Source organism: Catharus ustulatus, chromosome 9 (assembly GCF_009819885.2).
Source record: "Catharus ustulatus isolate bCatUst1 chromosome 9, bCatUst1.pri.v2, whole genome shotgun sequence".
Classification (NCBI taxonomy): domain Eukaryota; kingdom Metazoa; phylum Chordata; class Aves; order Passeriformes; family Turdidae; genus Catharus; species Catharus ustulatus.
In genome coordinates, this window is record NC_046229.1 from 4,074,749 (window position 1) to 4,100,111 (window position 25,363).

The following is a 25,363-nucleotide window of genomic DNA, read 5'->3' on the forward strand; positions in this document are numbered from 1 at the left end:
CCCCTATACAGCAGCGAGTTTACAAAAGGAAAAAGCTGTCTGAATCTCTTCCTTCTCTTTTATCCTTCTTCGAAGACTGATGTTAGAGTTTGGTGTGATCAAGCTTTGTTTAAAGAATTTATGTGCTACCAAAGACCCTCTACCTTTTTAGGTGCTTCCCACAGGAACCAGCTATTTATCAGACACAACACACAAGGCAGATAATGCATCTTCAGTCAACTTTAGTGATCCAAATTCACCGTATTGGCTCACTAATATTTAACAGAACAAGGTACTTCAGGATGTAGCCCCTTTTCAAACACAGCTGAGAGCAGCCGGGCACAGCTGACTCCAGCACAGCTTCTCATTTATCTCACAAAACAGGGCTGCACTTGGTGTATTTGGCTGTATAAGTGCATAAAAATGTGAAAAGAAGATAATTCAAAGGAGATTCCCCTTCACTGAGACCCAAACAAACCTGAATTTGGATATAACAATTCCTTGCCGAAATCCGAGCAGTCTCAGAAAGAAACACAACCCAAGAGTACATCCCGTCCCCATGTCACAGCTCCACCCAAATGGAACAATTAAACTGCTTTCTGATTTAAAAGACAACACAGAAAACAGATATCCTGTTAAATAAGTGATAGAGAACGTGCACTGAAGAAGTTACCTCGTTAAACAAAACAGTGCTGAACAGGCATAAAAGGAAACAGGACCTTAGTAAAAAAAAGCACTGTCCATCCAAATGTGATAAGAAATGTAAGGGAGATTTTTCCCTCTTTATATTCATTACAAAGCATATAGATAATCTCCATTTTTTATGTTTCATAATAATTCTCACAATGCCAAACGTCTGAGATATGCAAGGAATCTCAATAAATAATATACTTTGTTCCAACCCCATCTCACACACTATACATTATCAAATATCTCTCTCAATTACAGACAATACTCACATTTAACTGAGCTGTGTATGGCTGATTTTTCTCCAATTTTTACCCCAGCTGAGTAGCCAAAATAGCACTAAGATCAGAAGGAAGCAGAATAATGATGCTGACTGTAAAACTATAATATGGATTTTTTTCTTAGGGCTGAATGCATGGTGGTTAAATTAGGAACAGTGAGATTTGGGGCTTTTTTAACCTCCAAATAACCTCCATAAAACTTCCTGGTCGGCAGTTAAGGAGTTCAGAATTTTCATTGAGGAAAACCAAAACAAATTGTGATATTATATGCCAGCTTATTTAAAAGTGAGGAAAACGGTTAAACAAAATCACTTTGGTTTTCTTCAATTCAAAATTCATCTCTGTCTACACGAGCTGCCACAGTAGCTCGAGGCAAATCTAATTTGGGGCTTTTCCATCCCACTCTCCCTTTGGAGAGAGAGCCTTTGGCTGAACTACATCTCCACTACCTAATGTGTAAATACTTCAGGCAGACGTATTAGGCTGCTAAACACTGGCAGAATCAAATCAGGCAGATCCTGGTTCATTAAGCTGAGCAGCAAATTGGTCAGCAAACCAGAGGTGCCTGCTCCAACAAAGACTGCTTGGCCTTTTTGGCCCAAGGAATGAGAGCTACTCCTTGTATAAATTACAAGTTTTCCTGGTGAAAGGTCAAAAGGAAAAAGAAATTCTGTATCATTGGGTCAACAGGCATCTTATGATGGCTGGGACTGAGTTTTCTTTGCTAGACTGCAGTGAGGCAGGGCAGAATGAATGTGTCCTGCCATGTGTGGTTCACTGCTCACTGCTGAGCTGTACCTGGGTATAAAACACAGATATTTGATGTTTTATAAAGGTACAGAATGCAGTATCTTGATGTTTTACTAAGTAATTAGAGGGAATGCATTTACATCCAAATTCAGCTACCTGAGTTTAGGTTTTCACTTGCAAACAATAATTTCACTAGATTGGTAATTGACATTTCTATCTGACTGTACAGCACAATATTCCTCAGTCTCTCCAGATACAAAGATCAGTGTAGAAGGCAGGATTATTGCTCTGCTTTCAGAGTTGCTCTGCTCTGCTCCAGTCCATTGCTAAGACTGAAGAGGCAATTTGGTTTGTATTAATAATGGACTATTAGCTAACAGATTTTTTTTTTCTGGATGTTATTAAATAACTCACAAGATAACAACTCCTCTTAGAATAAATAATTACCCCTTTTTCAGAACTGAAATAAATGCCAGACTAAAAATAATCTCATCAGTTACTGAAAGGACACTTTTAAATCTTTCAGCCAAGCTTATTCCCCACCACGTTCACACAGTATCCAGCTTTAATATCCATACTGAGAAGATACTGATGCACTGTAAACTACAAAAGTTCAGAAATGAGCCAGGAAAACAATTACAAGAATTGAGAAGTATGACAGTTCACCCAAGAGTTTTGGGGGGAAACCTCAGTGTTTTCCTTGATCATAGGAAATTTGAGTCTGTGCAGGTCAAGCGTGTCCCTCCGGTCTGCCAGGCAGGAGTAGGAAGTTAAATCAGATGAAAAATCAAGTTTGTACTTTAATTAATTCATTAATTTTAAGACATGACAGCAACTAACAATCAACAGTCTTTCAGTCTGAAGTGGGTTCTCCATCACAGGAAATTATAAAATCAAGATTAGTTCTAAGATACAATTTAAACTACTTAAACATTAATTTTAAGGAGTCCAACAGCTTCTGACTTGGAGGAAGTCAGCAAATTGTTTGAAATAGTCCTTCTGATTTTGTGAATCCTGACTCATAAAGCAGACATCACTGCTTTAAAAGCTATCTCAGCAGGAGGCTGAAGCCAAAAAAAAAGAAGATGAATAACAAATTGAAACCAGGGAGAGGAAGAGTCAGGTAAAAAGAAGGAATGACCCAGAACTGTTCTGAGAAATGTCTCTTTTTTCTTTTCCTTTTTTTTAGAACAGTATGAAAAATAAGGAAGGAGGATAATAGCTCAGAAATTTAAATACTGAACAATTACAATAGACCTAAGTCTACCCAAAGCTTCTATGAAATTTAAAAGCAGAAATCCAATCAAAAAGCTCCTAGTTTTCATACTAGAAAATTACCAAGTCCCCAGTGTTGCCAGACTAGAAGCAAATACATTCCCCAGGCAGGCAGAACTCTATGAGTGGATGGTGGAGGATTTTTTTATTACTATGTTCTAGAAGATCTAAACATTTATCAGAGTTTTCTAAGCTATGAAAGATGGAGGGATAGCATACAGTACTCCTCACTTCTCAGAGCAGACACTTGCCAGCAGGACTCAAGCTGATGATAAGCAGGGTGAAGGATGGTTCCTTTCCTGGTGGAAGGGGAATGGAAAATGTCACCCAGGAAACATCCTGGAGAAACCTGAGCCAGCTGAGTTCAGCTCAGCCTGGTCAAAAAGGTTTTAGAAAGGGGAAGAGTATCTCAGATTAGACAGCAAGGAGAAGGCCTGGAGATGGAGGGGCAGATTTTATCCATGAGTTTATCAATATCTGATGGGAGGGAGGGAGGAAAGATCAGGGAGAAAGACTCTTCTCAGTGGCCCCCAGTGACACTACAAGTGTGACAAGAACAAACTGAAATACAGGGAATTGCATTTAAACCAAATTTTTAAAAATGTTTTTACCGGGGAGAAGTGGTCAGGACACTGGAGCAGGTTGCCCAGGCAGATTTTGGAATCTCCACCTTTGGAAATAATTAAAACCCAACAGGACACAGCCCTGAACAACCTTCTGTAGGTGACCCTTCTCTGATCATTTCAAGATATCCCTTGTAATCCAAATGATTTGTGTGATTCAGTGATCTCAAGATGGAAAAATTATAAATAAAACAGAAATCACAGGAGTGTGGAGCTTTCCTGCGGAAAAGCCCAACTTCTTCCTGCTGAATCATGGATTACGAAATAATGCCTGGAGTTTCAGGAAGGAGACACCCGAAAACCTCTTTGCACTGTGCCAGTTTCAGCTCCTCTGCAGTTGCTACAGCTCTTGGACAGACTGAAATGACAGGAAGCCAGAAAAATGTTAGCATATTTGGAACACTATTCACTTGTAAATTCCTTGGATTTTGACAGCATGTAAGTGTAAATATCCTCTGATTCATCCTTTTAATTTTATTTGAAATTGCAGTGTGTTGTAATTTATTTGGGATAGCAGGGAAAGACAGATAAAGGAATCCCACACCAGAGAATCCCTTTACTTATTATTCTCTACCATTTGCAAAGTACAGTGTTTAAAGCTTGTTGCTGCAATCCAGCTTTATGAAGAACTGGCAGCTACAAGCTAACCTGAAAAAAAAAATAAAAATCATCATCTCTTTCAGCCTTCAAGGAAATCCCTCATATGCTCCAGAGCATCTGGCATCAAAGGGATGGAAGAGACAGGGAAAACTGGCAGAATGAAAGGATTGACCATTCCCTCCACAGCTGCTGTAGAATTGAGTTCATACTGACCATAATCTCTCACTCTGCACTGAATCTCCCATTTTCAGCCTACATATAAATAAATTAAGAGAACATCCAAGTCTTAGAGCTCACAACTGACAAACCAGAGAACCTAAGCAGACTCTATTTAAAGTGTAAAAAGGGAGATATTCAATGTCATTACTAGCTTTGTATGTGGAAGGATTCAGTGGCACATGCAGGAATGTAACTATTGATATAAAAACAGGTTTTCTGTACTATCAATTTATGAATAAGTACTTCAAATGAAAGAGCATTAGAAAAGAACATTCACTCTTCCAATTATACAGATCCATCTTTCCAGGACTTTGAAAAATGGCATATGCAAGTGCCCAGACCCATAAAAACATCAAGCCTGCAGTCCCCAAAGTCCTGGAATTAAGGAGAGAGTTAAAAATGGGGTTGCAAAGTGTTGGGGCTGTATATTAAAGCACAGGCAGAGTGTTGGAACAGGGAGGGTGGTGAACTGGTAAAATGATGGAGGGGAGTAAAGGCCACTAACCAGAAATGCACTTCAGAGTCAAGTCAAACCCTTCTTAATTTAAAACACAGTGCCAAAATTCAAACAAACAAACAAACAAACAAACAAAACCAAACAAACAAGCAAAAAAATCCAAACCAAAAGAAACAAAAAACCCAAAAGAAATCCTTCTGAAGGAAGATAGGGGCAATTTGTGGAAAATGGGAAGATGGAAACCTTTCTTCTAGAAAGTGGTTAAGAAGGATGAGGGGGAAAAAGACCCAAAATGGGATTTAAATAAAGAGATGCATAAGGAGCACAGGCTGTTCTTCCTTATGCCACCATCACCCCCAAAATCAAAAATGAAAGAATTCTTCCAGTTGTACACTAAAGCAAATTAAGCAAAACTGCAGCTATTTCATTAATATCAGTTTGCTGCTCCAGCACAGATGAAAGAAGGTGACAAACTGCCCTTTGCAAAAGCTGCAAACCCTGTAAGATCAGGAGAACCTATTCTGCAGTACCCACAATGCTCTCTCACACAAAGCCACCATCTTCAACCCAAAAAAGACCTGGTATGAAATATTACTATTCAATAAAAAAATCATTATTTGGTCCCTTAAGTAGGCTCTGAAGTAGAAGGCTGTGGTGAAAATTTATCAGGCATTTGTCTTCAGATGGAATGTACGCTCCAGTACCCTAGGAGCTCGACAGGACATGAAATTTTAACGGAATTGTTAATGTCTTTCTAGGTTTTATAATACCACAAAGAGATACTCATCATGTGCTTTTACCACAGCAGATAAATGCTAATGCCTCTAGTACACAACACTTTCACAGTGGTTTGAATACCAGTCATCTTGCACTCTCTTGGTGAGCAAATTCATGGGATCAATAAATTCTTCAGTATCTCCAGATAAGACTCTTTACCTTCACAAGCCTGATCAGTAAATTCATGATGTACAGAAGGGACTACAAACAATTTGTTATGTGGATTTCCTGAAAGGTTAGTCTGCTCTGAGAAACAGAAAATGTCAAAGGTCTGGGAGTTTTCAGATGTGAACCCACGCCCTGATATGGGAAAGGTTTGTGGAAGATCCTAAAGGTCAGATGTGAGGGTCTCCCTTATCAACAAGGTCATATGTTAAGTTAAACTGAAACCAAGAGGAGTGTACTCCCTGCAACCACAGCACTCTGATTACAGTAAATGTATTTTTAAAGGGCAAGAAGTTTTAAAAGTGATGCTTTAAAGCATATTTACCAGAATAAAGAAATATGTGCTTTAAAGAAGTTGTTTCAGGTAATTTCCATAAGTATTTCCAGTGGCATGAAAGTTAAAGCTACTTTCAAATGAAAAAAAAAAAAAAAAAAAAACCCTAATCTATTTGTAGCTATTTATCTTTGGTTCCCTCTGATTGAAAACAATGATTTCAGTAAAGATTGAAAAAAAAAAAACAAACAACAAAACAAACATAGTTTTCATAGTTTAAACTGGCACACTTTGTATTTATTTTTGTTACAGTCAGAAAATTTTGCTAATTTTATCTTGTGACATTTTGCTTTGGTTAAAAGAAATGATGATTCAGAACCTTGTTATCTTTTAGGAGAGATACATGAGAAAAAGGCCATTATCTCTCTTTACAAGGGGAACGTGCAGGCACTAAAATACATCCCTGCCTTTGAGCTAAGCAAACCTTGAGCAGACAGACACAGCTTAGAGTAGCTTGAGAACAGAAGAGGAAATTCCACCAGAATTACTTCAGCCCTGTCAGGTTTTTGGTTTTGTTTTCATTTCAGGAAGAGGTTTTGAGCATGTACAACCTCCCTTCAACCTCCTCCTGCCTGGGTTATCTGACAAGTTTGAGCTCCTTTATCTGCAGGGCAGCTCAGTGCCCTGCTTCCCATCCTTCCCTGTCAGCCAGGGCAGGCTCTGATGTTCCTCCTGGGAGCACACACTGTCCAGGGAGTGGGTATTCCCTTGGGATAATGCTGCTGAGTTGGTGCAGTGTGATCCTGTGGTGGTTTTGGGGCATCCCTGGCAGGGATGGTGCCTCCCCACCACTGCTGCCACCATGGGCTGTGTGGGAAGGAATCTCCCACTAGCCAGGACCACTCCAGCTGCAGTTTGCTCAGTGGCTGAGTATCACCTCCCTGATAAATTTGAGGAAAGCTGAGCTGATTCAGAGTGCTCCTCTCAAGTCCAACACCACTGAACACATTAAAACAAGCAAAGCCCCAGCTCTCAGTGGAGCACTGTTCCCATTTCCATTCCTCCACAAGCAGGGGCACTGGTAAGATTTAAAGGTGGCAGCAAGCAAAGCATTTCCCCAGGACACACCAGCATGGTGAAGTGCTTTTTTTGAGTCCTTCTGAAGCTGCACCCTTCCAAGAGACTCCAAGCAGTGCAGGGTAGGAGAGAAACTCCAAGGAATGGAGTGGTGGCTACCTGGGTTCCACACTGGGGCAGTGAGCTCTGAGCTCCCTCTGCACAGACACAGCAATGAAGGACACTCTCCTGCTTTTTGTGATGTTATCACACTGCTAAATATAACACAAACAACACCTTCATTTTAAAAAAGGCAAGGTTAAAAAGATGGTCAGGGAAATAAGCTCATATTCTCCCTAGGGCCAGGTTTCAGCATTATTATGCAAATAGAAATTGTCTTGTGCTGTGGATTCACCTGAGGGAATCAGCCCCAGAATCTGAAAACCAAAGGATTTCTCAAGGTGAGCACAAGCTACAAGTTCTGGCTTAAAATTTGGTGCAGTTTTGGAGGTCAGACTGCTTCTCCAACTCCAGAGAAGACCCTCTCTTGCTCACAAAAGACCTGTTCCATGGTTCATTTCTTTAAAAAAATCCCACAGTTTTCCATGGAACTAGACACTTTCACCAGTAACTCACCAGAAACACTTTTGCCTTGCAAGAAACATATCAACAGAAGATAACTGGCTGATTTATTTTTGTAAACGCTGGGTTTTAGCAAACATGGGAGCTGATACTGGGGATTGATGTTTTCTCTCTTCATGAATGCTGAGCCATATATAGGCCAGTGTTCTGAGGCTCCCATCACAACAAAAGGCCCCTTTTATTAATGGCTACTTTATCATTTAAAACATGCATGTTGTTACTTAAAATGGCAAATTGCTTTGCACTGTCCTCGAAGTGCATTGCATAAATATTGTATTCAAGCCTTAGCTTACACTTCATAAATAATTTATTTTTAAAATACCTTTCCATGAGACCACCAGCTGGCAAGATGTTCCATTTTCTGGTAAAAACATGTATTTATTGCAAGTCTTATTTTAACTTGTTGAAGATTTGCTAAAAGCCACTTGTGACAGATGTTATAAGAACTGTATTCAACCCAAAACCTCAGGAAGCTGAAAGCCTCATTCTCCTGGTAGGTTTTGTACTTCTGCATAAGTAGTTTCCTTTGCAGGGGAAAAGCTGAAATCTATTCAAGGAAGCTTTCAACTACTATTTTCTGATAACCCAACAATGACTGATAGCACTTTACGTGATGATCAGAAAAGTTTATAAATTTCATTACATTTCTTCTCACTACAATCCTTCCTCCACCATTTCCATTTCATGTTGCTGCATTTAAATTGCTGTACAAACTTGTTCAAAGTGCTTGACATTAAAAAAAAAAAAAATCAAAGGAAATTTCAGATAATTAACTTTGATGAATGAGCATATTTTAATTCATGTCTGGTAATATTCTTGTTAATGACATGTCTGCTTAGGACATCCATTAAAAGTCCATTAACTTAACAGGGAAAGTCTAATAAAGTTATCCTGGAAATTTTCTGGTATATTAACGTTATGGACTTTTAATGAATATCTGCTGTAGGAACTGCTATTAGCAAGGCTACCATTCTAATTAAACTTGGGCTCTGAGAGTGAAAAGAAATGTATAAAGATAACAACAAGCAGAAGTAGCACTTTTTTTGAAAATGACTATAAGGGAGATGGGTACAGGTCACAAATCATGCTATCAGTAACAGCTATAAATTACTTTATTGTAGCTTTTTTTTAGCCTGCCATCCAATATACCCATATCAAGTGTGTCCTTCATGCCATCAGTTGCTGGGGCTCCTTTTTACTCCTCTATTGTTGAGACTGAGCAGTACAGAAAGGCCTTCCAGGGTGGGAGATAAAAAATTTAAACACAGTTTCTCACAACAATGCAAAATAAAAAATGCACTTAGGAAGAAGTCTGTTCCCTAAGGGCATCTCAGCAACACATTTGAACCTGCTGACATTCACAACAATACAGCAAAATATCTTTTTATATGTATATATCTTTTATTCACAGAATCATTGAATTGGTTGGGTTGGGAGGGACCTTCCCATCTCATTCCAACCCCTTGCCATGGGCAGGGACAGCTTCCACTAGACCAGATTGTTCAAAGCCCCATCTCTATATATTTATATCTTTTACATATATAAACATAAAGCTTTTTATTAATCTGAATATATATGTATATTTATTAATCTGAATATATATGTATATTGAAACCCACTCTGATATACCTATTTTTTCATACTTATCCTTCACCAAATCTTCCAAACCAATCATTTTCCAGAAACTGTCATCCCAACCTCTATCTGATGTGTATGTCCACTTGCACACTACTGTACACAGAGACCTAGAAAAGAGACAATATAAGCACAGGGTCAGACAAATGGATTTAAACTTGTGACTAGAAACAAGTTCCTGCAGAAGGATCTCTTCTCCACTGGTCAAAAACTCCAGTAGAATGCTCACATTAAAAAAAACCAAACTGGTTACTGTTTGGAGTGCAAGTTTTGAGAACCTTAAAAGGACCTTGTGTTTAAGATTCTTCTCTGCTGAAACAACTCCTGGTCTGGCCACTTCACTGCATAAATCAGTCAAATAACAGGCTGTGCATGTGCCTGGGGGAGAGCAGGGCAGGAACACAAGAGCTCTGGAGCAGGCAGCTCAGAGTGCTGCTCTTCCAGGCTAAATGGCTCCTTTGCCCACAGTTTGTCCTTAGGAAAACTCTGTCTTACTTCTCTTATGACTGAATAACCAACAGGAGATCTGGATGATGGGGTGAGATGCACAAGTCTCATTCCTGAGAAGCTGATGTTAAACTCTGCTGTGCCAGGAAATGCACCATGGGGCACAGGCAGGAGCAGAATATACACAGAGGACAAGAACCTCGCAGGAAAATCTGTCCTAACACACAGAATGGTTTTTATCAATATCCCTGACCTTATTCCTCTCCAAAGTATGAACAATATTCCTGATTATTTAGTATTACATAGGCTGTTTTCTGTCTGAACACTAAGGATCATCTCAAAAGATCAGCATTAAACTGTGCTTGAAAAGTCAGTCAACTAAAAAGTACTAGAAATGCTAAATACCACTGAAAACTGCAGCTCTGTGTAGTCCTGGGAATACCACAGTACCAGCAAGGGCAAGACAGCTCAGATGCATCTTGGGGAAACATCATAACTGTTCTCAAAGAGAAACCCTGCTCAGAGGTGGATTTTCTTTGATGTTTTACAAGACAGTTTATTTGTGACTCATGTTTAGCCAAGGTGAGCTTATACAGACATATTCTCTTTATTAGGATGGTACAATTTGAACATGTATCTTCAAAGCAAACTCAGTTTTACTGAAGCATTTGACTTTTTCTTGCAGTTTCACATAAGTAAAAACCAAATCAAATTTCTCTCTTCAAAATTATATTTTAGAGTAAAAGGAAATCTTCCCTTTTGTCCAAGGAAACTACCCAGGGACTGAAATGTGAATCACAGAATGGGTTGGGCTGGAAGGGATTATTCCAACCCCCTCCCATGGGCAGGGACACCTCCCACTAGCCCAGGTTGCTCCAAGCCCCACCTGACCTGGCCTTGAGCAGAAGAAGAGAAGCTATTTTTATTTCCTATCTGCAAATCAAAGTTAGGACTAATAGCCACTGATACTGCAGACAGGTAAAGCTAAATAAGAACAGGAAGAGCCTTTCAACACAACTGGAAAACTATCTGGGACTTGTATTCTATGTTTTGGGGGGTTACAAGAAGAACCAACATTCCCTTATGTGATAGTGAGCAGAAGATGAGATGGTTACATGGACTCTCTGAACTCCCACTTTCACACCTGGGACAGAAATGTGTATTTTAAATGCCTTATGTTTCCTTCCATCCTGTTCTACTGGAGTAACCATGTTTTTACAACCAGAGGACAAGTGACAGCCATTCACATCCCACTGGTTGGATGTAAAGGTGTGTTGGTTGCTCTTTGCTGCAAGAGAATAATTAGCATTACATATTTTGGGGGAAAAAAAGACACTTATGCTATTTATAGCCCTATAAATAAACGGATTCAATAAATGCAGAGATTATTTCAGGACTGTTCTTAAAACACTTCTGACACCCCATCCCCTTTTTTTCCCTTCTTATTAGTTTAAGAATAGACCACACAATCACAATTCAGTGTCTGGTTTGAAAACAGAAAAAGCACATGACCTGTAACTACAGCAATGACAATGTTGATACAAGGAATTCCAATTTCTAAGGATTTAAAAGCCAGACACAGAAATTTAATTAGGAACTTTGACAAAAACTGGGTGAATAAATAAATTCTAGGCTGAAGAAGATACTGGGAAAAAATAAACATTTTCCCCAAATTGGTTCAAACCTCTTGTTAAAAGGAAAAATAAAGACAGAGTATTTGAAATAAAAAGCACTTCATCACTTTAGGAAAAATTTAGACATAAAGAGTGAAAAAACAATGCATCAAGTTTTCCCAAATATGGGAAATACCAAATCATAACAAATTATCATCAAAACCAAATATGTCTTTTTCTAATTAGACTGAAGCTCTGAACTAATGCCACACCCTGAAGAAGGCTCCAAAGAACATGTTTGAAACAGGGCCCTGCTGTCCCACACTGCACCACACACAGGCCCATGGAATCACTGGGGATGGGGAGACATCACCCCTTGCCAATCCACAGAATTCCAGCAGATCTGAGCTCTCTGGCAGGATATGGCTGGACTGAACACATGCTGCAGATTTATAAATGCAAAGTGCTCACAGAGCAAGGATAAAAACAGGAGTTTTGGTTGAATTTTTAACACTGCATGGAAAACAAACTGGGAAAGGCAACTCTTCTCAAATGAAGACTGGAAGATCTCTAAGTGGAAGGTTCTGGTATGAAAACCAACCTCAGATCTGAGCTAAAACACTAACACCTTATGTTGGAAGGTTTTTATTTTCATGGCTACAGCAAGAAACTCAAAATGCTTGTTTTAAACACAGTCTGAGTGTCCACACTTTTCTGGGATTCAATCTCCTTCTTCCACTCTTGCTGCCACTCAAAAAGTAGGTGTTTAATGGAACAAAATGGCTTCATACAAACCCCTAATATCCAAGAGAAATCATACTGCAGAAAGGCATCTGCTCTCTTAGATAACAGTTCAAATAAAAGGATTTCTCTGTGATGGCCATGATGGATTTACATCACCACATGCTTCCAAAGCACCTGGATGGGTTGAACTCAAACCCTTGCCCCTCACCTGAGCTGATGCTCAGTTTGCATGTCCTAGAGAGCTCTATGCAGAGAGAACAGTCCATTCATGGCTTGTCACTGCTGAAGTCAATGCTATAGATGTATATTATATATATAATATTTATTTTTATTTGTATTAACTTTATGGGAAATCACTCAGAAATTCTCCTCCAGAGAATCACTCTGAAAAGAGGATAGTTCAACCTCTAACTTGGGAAAACTTTATCCAGAAAACACTCTGGGAAAGAACCACCTGTGGAACCAAATCAGTACACCTACAAAGAAAGCCTCAACTATGAGAAAACTTTGTATTTCACAGAACTCCTAAGTTTGATGAGATGAAGGGCAGACATCAAACAGAAACAGTGCTGATATCTGCTGTGGTATATTCCATTTTTCCTATTTGGCAGCGTTGCCTCAATTATTTGGTCATAAACACCAGACTTGTGCTGGCTGAAGCTGGCTGAAGCAGATGGGTTGAAGCAAATGCTCCTCTTACTTTACTCCCAGGATCAGCTGGGTTCAAACATGCAGGGAAGAGGCAATCCCAGAGGGAAGAGTCCTCTCCCGACTGTCTAATCCAACACAGGATTTGAGGAGCCATGCATGGAACCCCTCAATAGCACAAGCCATATGTAACCAGTCTGAAATACCATGAGTTTGGAGACTCTTTTCCTCAAGCATATTCCCAGCACAATGAAATGAAAGATTTCCTTTCTCTGTTCAGAACAAAAAGTTTTGCTTAGAATATTCCTACTGAAAAAAAAACCAACCCCAACCATCGTGCATGGAAAATTTTTATTTTATTTAAACCAGATTTTCAACAGGAAAATGATTATGTTTAAAGCTCTGTACAAGTCTCTTGCTGAGGACTGACTGGGTGTGCTGAAGTCCTGCATGATCAGAATCTCAGCATTAAAAACAGAGTCTGTGAATACACACTTGTAATTCCCAAAATGCTGTCTGGATGCAAATAACCTGCAAAAGGATCTGAGGCAACTGGACTTGTAATCACTCAGGTTATCAAAATTTGTTTCTGTGTGGCTCTTCCCACATTATCTGCCCATTCTGAGTATTTTCTCTCACTCTGCTGTACTTCTTGGAGAGAAGAAAATCAGATACATTCATTGAAAATGGGAATTACTGTGTGCTCTGAGTAACAGGCATAAAAACGTTTCTAAAAGATAAAAGTCACAAAAAACTTCTCCACAACTACTTAGGAGTCACCAGAGCTTCACACTTTGATGACACATCTCCCACACTCCAAAAGGGATAAAGCCAGCATGGACATGATTCCCAAATCTGCAGAGATCCTGCCCTGCCTGGTCAACACTTGCTATGAAAATAATTCTGGAGGCTTCTCCTTAACTGCAGTTGTCTCGTGGAAGTCATCTCTGTTTTGAGTACAGGTTGATAGATCAGTCCTATCAATTAAAAGTTACTAAAAGAAACAGGATTTTTTCCTGAAAAGTGACCCCATAAGGTATTTCTACATGACCTTCCATTCCAGAGGGCTGGTACAAGATCAGTTAGCCTGGAAAATGAGTCAGTCACCAGCTTGAAAGGCAGAGAACCCCTGGCTGGGGCATCCTGAGGTGAATGGCAGCTTTGTTCTCAATTCCAAAGCAAAAGGATCTGCTCCATTCATCCCAACTGCTCAGAAATGAACCTAAACTCATGAACTTAATTAATTTTGTAGGCATCATTAACAGTGCAGCAGTTCAATCACTGGATCACTGAACTAAAGCCAGCTGCACCTGCTGAAGGTTGTGCCAAAGCTAAATCCTACACAAGCAAGGAGAGGGTACAGTTAGATCCCAAAAGGAATAGTGTGCAGTAGGATAAAGTAACTCTCTGCTGGGCAGATTTATTTAAAGCTACAAAGAATCAAAAGCTCAGAAAGCTTTATGACTTTGTGAATGCAAGGAGGAGACCTGAAACAATGGAGTGTGACTGTCACAACATCAAATGATTTTTCTTTTGTTCTACAAAGTTTAAATTTAAAACAGATTTTGAATTCAAATTGTAAACCAGGGTGTAGGTTCTGCTCAAACATATTAACATCTGGGCCAGGCTTCCAATGTCCTCCCAAATTATGCACCACCCCCCCAGTCTCAAGGCTTTTCACAAAAGAAGGCAATTTACAGCTCTAACACAGTCACAGATCTGACTGTGGTTTGTGCAAAAATGTCCAAGGCAAAAAAATTTTAATACCCAGCACACATACTGCCAGCATCCCAGAACAGAACTGGGCAGTGGTGCTGCAAGAGCTTAAAATACAGTGGAGGTTATCACAGAGCAATAGGAAACCTTCAATTATTCTCTGCTCTGTTATGGTAACACCATATCCATTAATCCATAGCCTTTGAAACAGAAACAGACTGCTGGATCCACATCCACCACTGGATTTAGGAAATTGTCTCTGCCTGCTTGGTGTATTTGGCTGCTTGGGGGAAATAAGGAATATTTGTCCTAAGGGAATACTTCTCAAGAGAGAGGAGAAGAAAAGTGACACCTGATCATTGGGAAATGAAATGTATGAAGTGTATGAGGTGTGCCCCTGCTGAGTGTTTGCTAAAAGGAGTCAGGGCAGGGGTTTGAGCTGAGGGTGGTGCAGAGGAGCTGCCCCTGCTGTCCCTCAGCCCAGGTCTGGGGCAGGTGGGCTGCAAAGCTCAGGGTGACAGAGGCTGGGTGTGCCCTGACTGCACTCCCCTCCTTTCACTCTTCAATCGCAGGTACACACAGCAAACCTGTCAGGGGCTGCTCCAGCCACCCAGCCATGCAACCCCCAAGTTCCTAACATTTACAACACATTACTTTTTATGATTATTGCCTTTGACCCAAAGCCTATGAAATTCCTGCGTGCCCAAGCCCATTGTCTTAGCGAGCCGTGCAATTTGACTCTTGCCTGAAAAGGGTTTTCATCTTCCAACAAAACATTAAACAGGCCAAACAAAGAAGACAGGTGGGGAAGCCTGTTTGGGACAAGTAGCAGACACATTCCCAGTTGTACTCATGGCCTCGACTTTCAGTCTTTGCATGTCTGAGGATTTAAACCTATTCAGTAAAGGTAGCGAGGAAATTACTGTAATCAGCGTTAGCAATCCTACAGCTTCAGTCTTCCTCTGCTCTGGGTAACACTTCTATTTATCATAAATAATTAAAAGTAGTCAGGCTGCCATTAGATTTTTTGGAGGAAGTTAAATACCAGCAAAAGCAAAGCTTTCTCCCTACTTTGAAATCTTCACTAAACTGCAAAGGAAAAAATATTAATACAAATAAGAATGATCCAATAACATGATGAAAGTCTAATACTTGTTCACACTAAGGCTAGTGGCAATTTTATCATATTTCATAGGTGAAATAGGATTAAACTCCAGATCTCAAACCTTAAAAGTTCATGTTCAAAAAGTTAAAAAGTTACTTAGATGTTTTCTTTCTCCTCACCATGAGGAAAACTGAGCATCAGGAAATAGCTGTTCAGCTTCCAACAAAAAGGATTTAGCAGAAAATAGTTCTCTTTCCAGTAAGTGTGCAAGTTTGGTAGAAGACACTAATTCTCAAAGCCACCAACTAAAAAGACAGTAAACAGCTCAGGATCTAATACTTGAAGGTAATGCAGATACTGATATTTGGCTATATAGTACCTTTCCAAACCCTTACAAGTTTTTTGGTTTTTTTAGTTGCTGCAAAAAAATTATGTTGAAGTACTACACATGGTGTGAAGATTTCATAGCTTTTCCTTCAAAGCTGTGGCTAGAACACTGGTTTAATGATATACTCTTCCCCCCATTTTTATGAACACTGCTGACTCAGGGAACTCTCAGGGTCCTACCAGAATCCTTCCCAACCAACAAGGCTAAATTTGGGGTTAAAAATCTGTGAACTTGTATTCAGCAGCTCTTTTTGCCTCGCATCTGGAAAAGTCAGAATTCTCACTGGACTGGTGGCACAGCTTTTATTTAAAAATATAAACCAGGTCTCCCTTTCCCTGTCATAAATCTCGCTGCCAAAGCAGAGCCCATGAAAAAGCAGTGCACACTTTTAGGTGAGAGAGAGGCCCTTAGGGAATGGCAGCTACAGCAGAGCCCCTGGGGGACTGGGATCCATCAACATTCTCACCAGGACTTCCAAATTCATCCAGCCAGGACTTTCAGGTCTTTTTTTGACATACAGGGTGTAGGAGTTGTGATTCCCCTGAGCTCACATCACCCTGTATGTGTGTGGAAGCCTCTCAGCAACAAGCACTGAGCAGGAAACAAAGTCTTTCAACCAGCAAATCAAAAAGTAAAACTATTTTTGTAAAGGCTACAAAGTATTAATTAACTCAAACCTTGCTCTAATATTTGGTGTTCGTGCTGTAACACTTAGAGGGTTTGGGCTGGCTTTTAAAATCACAGAATTTTCTAAGTAAGTCTGTTGCTTACTTAAAGGGACAGATTTTATTGAATGAAAAATACAATTCACATTTGCAATTTTCTACACCCACATCTATAATTAATCTCCTCTGAATACAGCCACTCCCTGACGAGATTCCATGTTATATTTAAACTCTGGGTCCCACTTTGAAAGGAAAAAAAGGAGAACAATAGGATCATTTTCAAAGCCTACATAGCAGCACAAGGTTTCAAAGCAATGAAGTGCTTTCAACTCCAGCATCAACCTTCTGACCACCCAACCAGAGCTAAGACTGACCTCCAATTACCACCACAACAAGCACAGAAATCTCTTGACAAATGTAGAGTGTAGATGTTTCCTGTGCTCCAAAGGAGGTATGAGACTGATGTTATAATACACAGATAAATCTCAAATTTACTAAGAGTTTGTTGGGAAAGTCCCTTTTGTGACACTCAGACTCTAAGGATTAATCCACTAAAAGAAAATTCTGTGTTGGATTTGCTGAATTTGCACACATTGCCAGAGATGTGGGAATGTGCATTTGATACATAATTACTGTAAGGAAACTGGCTTGTTTTATTTTTTCATAAATACACACACACGTGTTTGTAATGTGTACACATGCAGATATTTACTTTGGATTGGGAGAATGTGCCTGTTTGTGTTTGCTGTAATCTATTTAAACCTGTCCTTTAAAAATACAAATAAATGCATCAAACACTGCAAATGTCAAAAAAGTCATCCAACAGAAGGTGAATCACACTGACCACAACAAGATGATGTTTCTTCTACCATTTGTAACAGAATTCTTTCTCCAGTTCTTTTTAGAAGTGTGTTTCTCTTTAGAAACACACTATCAAAAAATGGGAAGACTTAAGAGTCTTGAATTCAGTTTTCCTAGAAGTTATGTCACCAAACCTGTAGGGAACCACCCATTTTAAGTGGAACTTATCTAGTCAGATGAATCCCTTGTGTGCATCTAGTAATTTCAGTGGATGCACTTAGCTAAACACATTTAGTTGGATCAGAAAGTACAAAATCAGACCATTTTATCCACCCACATACGCCTCACCATGTCATGAGGCAAGGGCAAGCCAACAGTCAGCAGATTGCTGAGTTTTTTTATTAATTTTATTCTGTATTATGTTACAGACACCCAACCAAGATTCAAGCCCATTGTCTTCAGCATTGTTGGAGAACTCATAATGAGACACAGTCCTAGACAAAAAAATGTATTGTCTAGACAAATCAGACAGAGCATGTGGGGCTGGAAATCTCAGTCCATTCCCTTAAATGATGGCAAACAGAGGCAAAGAAAATTGAGAGATTTGGCCAAGGGTCAAAGAGTAAAATTTATTCAGACCCCTGAACTGAATCCTGAACTCCAGAGGCTCATTTTAGAGACTGAGACCTTGGCAGAAAGACACCATTCAAACACTGATGCTGAACATGTTAAAAAATCTTTCTATGGAAAACTGTAATTTAAATCTTTAAATATGAGAGAAACAAAAAAGTGTGCACATATATAAAATTGAATCACTGTTTTAAGTAACCACTGTTTAAAATTTTATAAACTTAATAAGCGGAGGGGAGGTTATAAAGAAAACATCATCTGAAAATGGAAGGGAAATGAAAAGCAACACTGGAAGTAGAGCCCACATCTCCAGTCACTGCAGTCCAGCAGCCTTGGGACATTCCTCCTGCCTTCTGCAACATCAGCAATGTTTTCCAGTTCAATTTAATTACAAAAAAATATTCTTTCAAGCTCAGTATTTCAAGCAAACCACTCTGCAATAGGAAGTCAAATATTTATTTCAATTAAGAGCTTGTATTTAAAAAACACATTTTCTCCTGTTACCTTCTGGTAGTTAAAAATATGACACAATTAAAACTGGAAGTATTGGTACACAGAGCCAGTGAACAGCTTCCTCTGGAAGCCTGAGCTTGAGTAAATTTACCACAGCTCAAGGCTTCACCAAACACTCAAGGAAGCTGGTAAAGAGATTAAGCAAAGGCTCCAAGTCACTGACAAAAAGGAAGTTTGGTCTCAGCTCCCAACCCACTGTGTGGCTTTGCACAGAGTGAGATTATTCCTGTCACCAACATCAGATTCTCCCAGTACAACAGCAGCAGCACGTCCCCAAGTGCATCACCCAGCACATCTGGCAGAGCAGGCACTGCCCCAGCCACGGCCACTGCATTATTCCAGACAGCCTCATCCCACAGGGAAAAACAGCAATCCCGCAGGAATGGGCAGGCTGCAGGAGGACCACAGTCACTGCTCCATGACCCTGTGCTGCTCCTCTGGGTGAAAAGCAAACACAGGAGATGTACACCCAGCACCCATGTTTAGGGAGCAGATTTAGGGAGCAGTTTGGCACTGCCTGGCCAGCACCATGTGCACGCTGACACTCCAGACACCGACCAGGAACACAAATCTTCACAGGATCAGGGTTACACTTCATTATGTGGTTTCTGCTGTCTTCATACAATTGAGCAGAATTAGAGTGGTGTGAAAAAACCCCACCCTTCCAGCCCTACCAGTGGTGTTTTGAGAGACAGAACTGCTAGTCCAGAAATCTCTTCACACGTTCGCTGCAAAGAGACATTTTACTGATTTGTGAGTAAATAATGTATATATTCCTAACATCAAACCATGATAGTCTAATTTAGCACAGTACTTGAACACATGTGTGAGTATAAAGTCCTGAAGAGCTGTCAGTGGGGTTAATGGGAGTTTTTACCAGCTTAGTCAGACTGTGCTGAACTGGAGCCTCGGCTGTCATGCACTTGTGGCCAGACAAAGCCTAAGTGAAACCAGAACAGAAGCAGGGAAATTGCCAAGAGTACTGCAATAAAAGAAAGTCTTAATAACTGCATTCTGATGGAGGCTGATCCCATTTCACATGCTAAACTCGAATATTGAGCCCTCCTTTATTCAGGGAAACCACCTTCAAGTCTTGCTCAAGTCTGGATGACAGGATACAGCTGCCAGGGGCACCTGAATCTAAGATGCACATTATATATTCCTACTCAGGGAATGAGCTGTGTTGTTACCTCCCACCACAAAAATCACTTCAGTCAGTGCAAACTCTTAAAATCATAAAGTGATTCCTAAATACTAGATATATTCAGTCAAAATTTAGTCATTAGTATCTATTTTTGAAAATAGGTTTTCTTAGATTTTAAGGTGATTTAAATCAAAGGAAAAGCAAGATGGTTCATTTTACATATATCATACATATACTGTATGCTTGTACTTTAATATTTTAAATTACAACAGCAGTGCATCTATTTCTAGAGTATCTTTAATTAATAATAATGGTTACATTTACAGCCCTTTGTAATTGTATTCATATAAAAAAGAAGGCACATTTCTGAGCAGATCTCAAAAAGCAAAGACACCAACAGTATTATTTGGACAGCTGTGGGATTACATAAACCAATCAAAAAAAACTCCACCATGGAGTTCTGAAACAGGTAACACAAGTGAGTAAAAGAACACATAAATTTCTATAAAGTAAGAATGAAAAAACATTTCAGCTTATTTACATGAGCAGGGAGATCAATGCAGAAAATAAGGAAGGCTACAGAGTAGATAAATCAGGTGCCATTATTGCTCAGAAGGCAGCAATAAAGACATTCAAAGAAAATTAGCAATCATTCTGGGGTTGAAAGAGGCTATTGCTGGGACCAAGAGAAAATAAAAGAAAAACAAAAAGAAGGGTACATTACATGGATACCTAGACTGCTTCCAGTCACAACACTAGAGAGAAATAACATAAGGGAATATAAATGCTCATTAACTGTGCAACATTTCAAAGCACTGGCCCCAGAAGAATGCTAACATATTGTCAGTTCTAGGATCCTGTCTCCTTTCCTTTCCTTTCCTCTGAAAGCATCTCTGCTGCCACTGCCAGAGAGAAGGGGCTGCACTAAATAAACTCCACTCTGACTTGTTCTACCAACCAACCAGATCAACCCATGGGCTCTTGGGAGAGTGGCTAAAAGGAAGGTGTTGCTCTAATTTCAGAGTTACACAAGGAAGGTGGACATGATTGGTTTTTACTTTCATTTAAACCCATTTTTACATTTATTTAAACAACTTCACCTGGGAATGCACAGCCCCAGCTCTCTCAGGGCCAGAGCTCAGCCTCCCAGGTACTGCCTGAGCTTGTCTCACACCCAGCACTGGGAAAGGTGAGGCTGAACCAGCAGGGTGGAGTTTACCACTGCTCTAAACGCTAATGAACCCTTTCATGCAGCGCTAACAACACTAAAATATTTGTCTTTCCCTTTCTTGGAACTTGAATTACAGTACAATACTTGCAGAAAATACATTCACAAATACTGCAAGCACAGAGAAGAATGGACTAAAAGTCAACTCAAACTCCCTGTGTTAGATGCCTAAAAAAAAGGAATGCTTTATTCCCTTTTTAATGGCTTATATGTTTCTAATGAAAAAAAAACCCAAAAATAATTTCCACATTTGTGTGTTTTTCCAAATTAAATGATGGAATTAAAAAGATCACTGTTCATAGAGAGTCTGTACTTTTTTTTTTTGAGAGAGAAATTAAGAATGAAATTTCTAAAGGCAATTTTTTAAACTATTTATTTATGAGCTTGGTCCTAAAGAGACGTGGGTGTGAGTAACTTGACCTGAACAAAAAGTGTCTCTGACGTCAGTGGGGGCATTTCTGTAAGTCACGTGTCTGCAAGAGCAACTGCAGGATTGTGCTTGACTTATCCCATATGGATTTTCCTTGCTACCTCCACAGTTAGGTCAGCAATATCAGGCTGCACATTCTGCCATTTTCATTGCTGCAAAGTGGTTTGCACCCTCACAAAAAAAAGCACAAAGAAAATCAACTCCCTGGTATCCTAAAACAGCTCTAGAGGTGAAAGACCAACCTTCAATGCTGCAAAACCCAGAGAGAAATCCCAAGGTCTGAATCGAACTGAGTTCTCCTGCCCTGACTTGCCATGGATGGTATGGGAATGATGAGGAGGGACAGCACAAGACTTGCTGGCCTGCAGGGATCAGAGATTGGCAACTCTGGACTGCAGCAGTAAAAACCAGAAACAAATAAACAAGCAAATCTCCATACAGATCAAAAAATAACAAGTGCCTAAAAGACAGCAGTTACTTAAGGAGAATTTTCTGGATACTAAACCCATAGTACTTGAACAGTCTGAAGATGCTTTTGACATATGACAAATGCTGCCAGCAAGACATCAAATGCAAACTCCTCTGGCTGGACTGACCTTGACTTTTCCAAATACACTGTTTCTTCACAATCAGTACCACCTAATCAATAACCTGATACAAGTTTCCAAATGCCATTTCCAAATTATTCTCTGCGTCATACTGAAAAGACAAATTAATCTTCTGGGTCATAGGTGACCAAAAGGTTCAGTGAAGGAAAATGGGCAGTGTAAGAAGAACAGTTCCCCAAACATTCCTAGAGCCAACAGCCTGTTCATACCAACATGCTTGGACAGCAAATAAAGGACCCAGACCAGCAGAGCACTTAAGCACAGGCTTTAACTTTAAGCACGTGCCTAAGTGCTTTGCTGGAAAAGGGCCCAAAGAAAAGAATGAGCACAGTTAACTGAAAAGCCCTTCAGAACTGGCCTGACTGCTTTGTTTGTCCATTCCAGTTGCTAGTAAACACACGTTTGGATTTAACCCATCCCACAAGAACAGTGACCTGGTACAACCAATCTCTGCACTCAGGGAAGTTCCAGGAATTGGAAAGGCACTGCAAGACACACTTGGGATCCAGGCTACTTAAAAGGCACGAGTAGAAACAGCATCTCCACATCTCTCTTGCAGGAAAATCCACATGAGAGCCTAAACCACTAAATATGCTTTTACCACACAAGCCTGCCTTGCTCTGAATCCTCCACCAGCTTCACAGAACATATTCTGGAGACCTCATAAAGACAGCACAAAATGCTGCCACAGGGTTGGTGGCTCTTCTTCCTGTCTCCAGTTTGTGAAGGAAACCCAAACTTGAGCAGATAATTTCTGACTCTGGGCCTTGGGAATGTGGCAGTCTTTTTTACTGCCTCCACCTTGGTCCATTAATAACATTTTTATATGTATCAAATTTACCCTCAAAACCAAAATCCAAACAAAGTTCCCTAGAATATCTTAAGCAATGTGCTTAAGTTAAAAAAAGAACTGGAGTCCAAAAATGGAAGGATGATTAGGGAGGTAGGTGAAGTTTGAATGAAACAATAATAAAAAGCCCTAAGAACACATCATATATTCATAGTTCTTGAATCATTAAGGCTCTGCATGACAGCTCTCACAAGCACCAGTATGGCAAATTCACTGACTTTTAAGCAGGAGTGAAAGTGGTTAAGCCCTAGGACAAATAATTTGAAAATCTCAGCACAAGTCTGATCTCAGAGAGTTTAAAGGAATGCAGACTGCCCAAAAACACAGCAGCTGTTTGTTTTTTCTGCCACCTTTCCAAGGTTCATGTCTGGAGTGAGGATAAACAGTTCTGAAAAAAAAGTTATGTGGAGTTCAGACTTTAAGAAAATAAAACATCAGACTAGTATTTCTTGCAGAAAGAATTAAAAAAACCCCGAAACCTTAAATTATTCAGCCCTGAAAGTTTTCAGGTAGAGCTCTCAGGAGCAGAGTAGATGGCTTGAGGCTTCAATATATTAAAATACGTTCTCTAAACAAGTCTGCATTTTCAAAACCTTGGCCTGATGTGGTTTTCTTGAGCAATATTCCTCCAAGCAGAGTTTCACATTTAATGAGGTAAAACTGTAGTCCCTACTTTATGCACATGCACCCAAATAGAGGCCCTCTCAGATAAAGCAACAAGCAAATGAGATAGTGGATGGAGCCTTAATCAGCCTGAAGTGATTTCCATGAGCACAGCAGGTTAATTTGTGCTAGTTTGGACATCATTCTTTATATTCTACCTCCTCCATTCTCTGTTTGTGCCAAAGCAAATAAGCACCTACTTTAATTAATTAATACACCTCTTGATAGGTTGGGCAATCAGAAATCTCCTAACATTTTAGTAGGTATGAGTTTCCTTTGATCCACATTTAAAGAGACAGCCTAAAAAAGAAAGAGGTATCAGGAAATGTTCTTGGGGAGATTTCAGTGGAGCTAACTAGTGTGAATAAGGATTGTCTGTGTTGCAGGCAGGGCAGAAATAGCAGGAAATAGCAGGCACCATGTAGAGATTCAACATCTGTTTATGAACTGTCCTTATACACAAAATGAAGAGCTGCTACAGGACAAAATATACAAACCCAGAAAGTCTTAAACAAACTAAACCCACCTGGTGCTACTGGGGCAACAGCATGAGGAATGGTGAGCACTGAAGAACTTTACCTTGTCTTTGTGATACACATTCAAATTTTATATATATATATATCTTTTTATTTATATCTATCTCATGAGCAGCATGGCCCAAGATGGCACATGAAAGATGTCATCTGTGAAGGAGACTAAATCCAGACTGCACATGTGCCCATAGGGCTTTGGAGTGGAATTGAGGGCAAGAATGGCACGGGATGGGATGGATATAAAGAACAGGTGCCAGCAGTGTATCATGCTCTTACACATTCCCTGTTTTCCCTTCTTTGTAGGGAGATGAAAGCACTCTGGGGCTTAGCCTCCTGTACAGATGCCGTGCACAAGGAATTAAGAAGAACACCACACCTACTTTTTCCATGAAGACAGGAAGAACACTCAATTTCTTTCCTGAAAATAAAGTTACATCACAGTATTTCTTTTTCTCCAAGGACTCTGTTTGAGATATTTTATGTACAAGGACAAACCAGCATCAGAAACTCCCAAATAGTTTCATGGAAGGAAGCTCAGAAGATGGAAACCACAGGAAAATAGTTTTCTTTGTATTTTGTGGTGTGTTCTCCCCTTCTTACCAGCTTTAATTAAATATGAAAACACCTTATTGTGCAGATCCAACTTCATTCCTCAGAAGTATGAGCTCACCTTGGAAAATGAGATTGGAAGGAGAGTATCTAAATAGTTTCAAAACTGTTTCAAACTACAGTGAGTGAAAGTTGAAGTTATTTCTGTGATCATAACTCCATGTACCATGTATGGATAAATACAAGTGGGCTCTGGGGTGTGGAGAGTTTTGGATGTAACAGGCTATATATTTGGATATATCTCTCTGCACATCCTCATATTTTTCCCAAACATCTACAGCATGAAGGGATTTCCTACTTTCTTTCCCACTTTGACAAAAGTCCTTGTGCATGGGTACTAGAGGCAATAGCTGGGTCACCTTCCATAAATTCTCTTCTGCTGCAACACTGGCACATGGATTCTGGGAGTGACTCTGGGACAGCCCCAGCCTGCCAGGGAACACAGGGACAGCTCTCTGAGGAACACCTGTGCTCTCCAGTCCCCTCTCTGGAGAGTCCCAGGATACATCCACACTGCAGAACAGCAGCAAGCTCAGAACTCAGGCTGACAAGTCTGAGACAGAGCACTTGAAATAAATAAAGTGAGCAAACCTGGGTTTTAACTGAGA

The 25,363-nt window shown here is 39.9% G+C and overlaps 1 protein-coding gene across 9 annotated transcripts in view; it reads right to left on the minus strand.

Moving 5' to 3' along the window:
• FGGY (FGGY carbohydrate kinase domain containing) overlaps positions 1–25,363 on the minus strand; it is a 280,628-nt gene that overhangs the window by 69,467 nt on the left and 185,798 nt on the right. For 8 of the 9 annotated variants that reach the window (XM_033066875.1, XM_033066877.1, XM_033066878.1 and 5 more), the window contains one exon: positions 9,415–9,530. The exons of the other annotated variant lie outside the window; for it this stretch is intronic. In XM_033066875.1, coding sequence (XP_032922766.1) covers positions 9,415–9,530 — 116 coding nt within the window. The remainder of the gene's footprint in view (positions 1–9,414; positions 9,531–25,363) is intronic. 9 annotated transcript variants of the gene reach the window in all.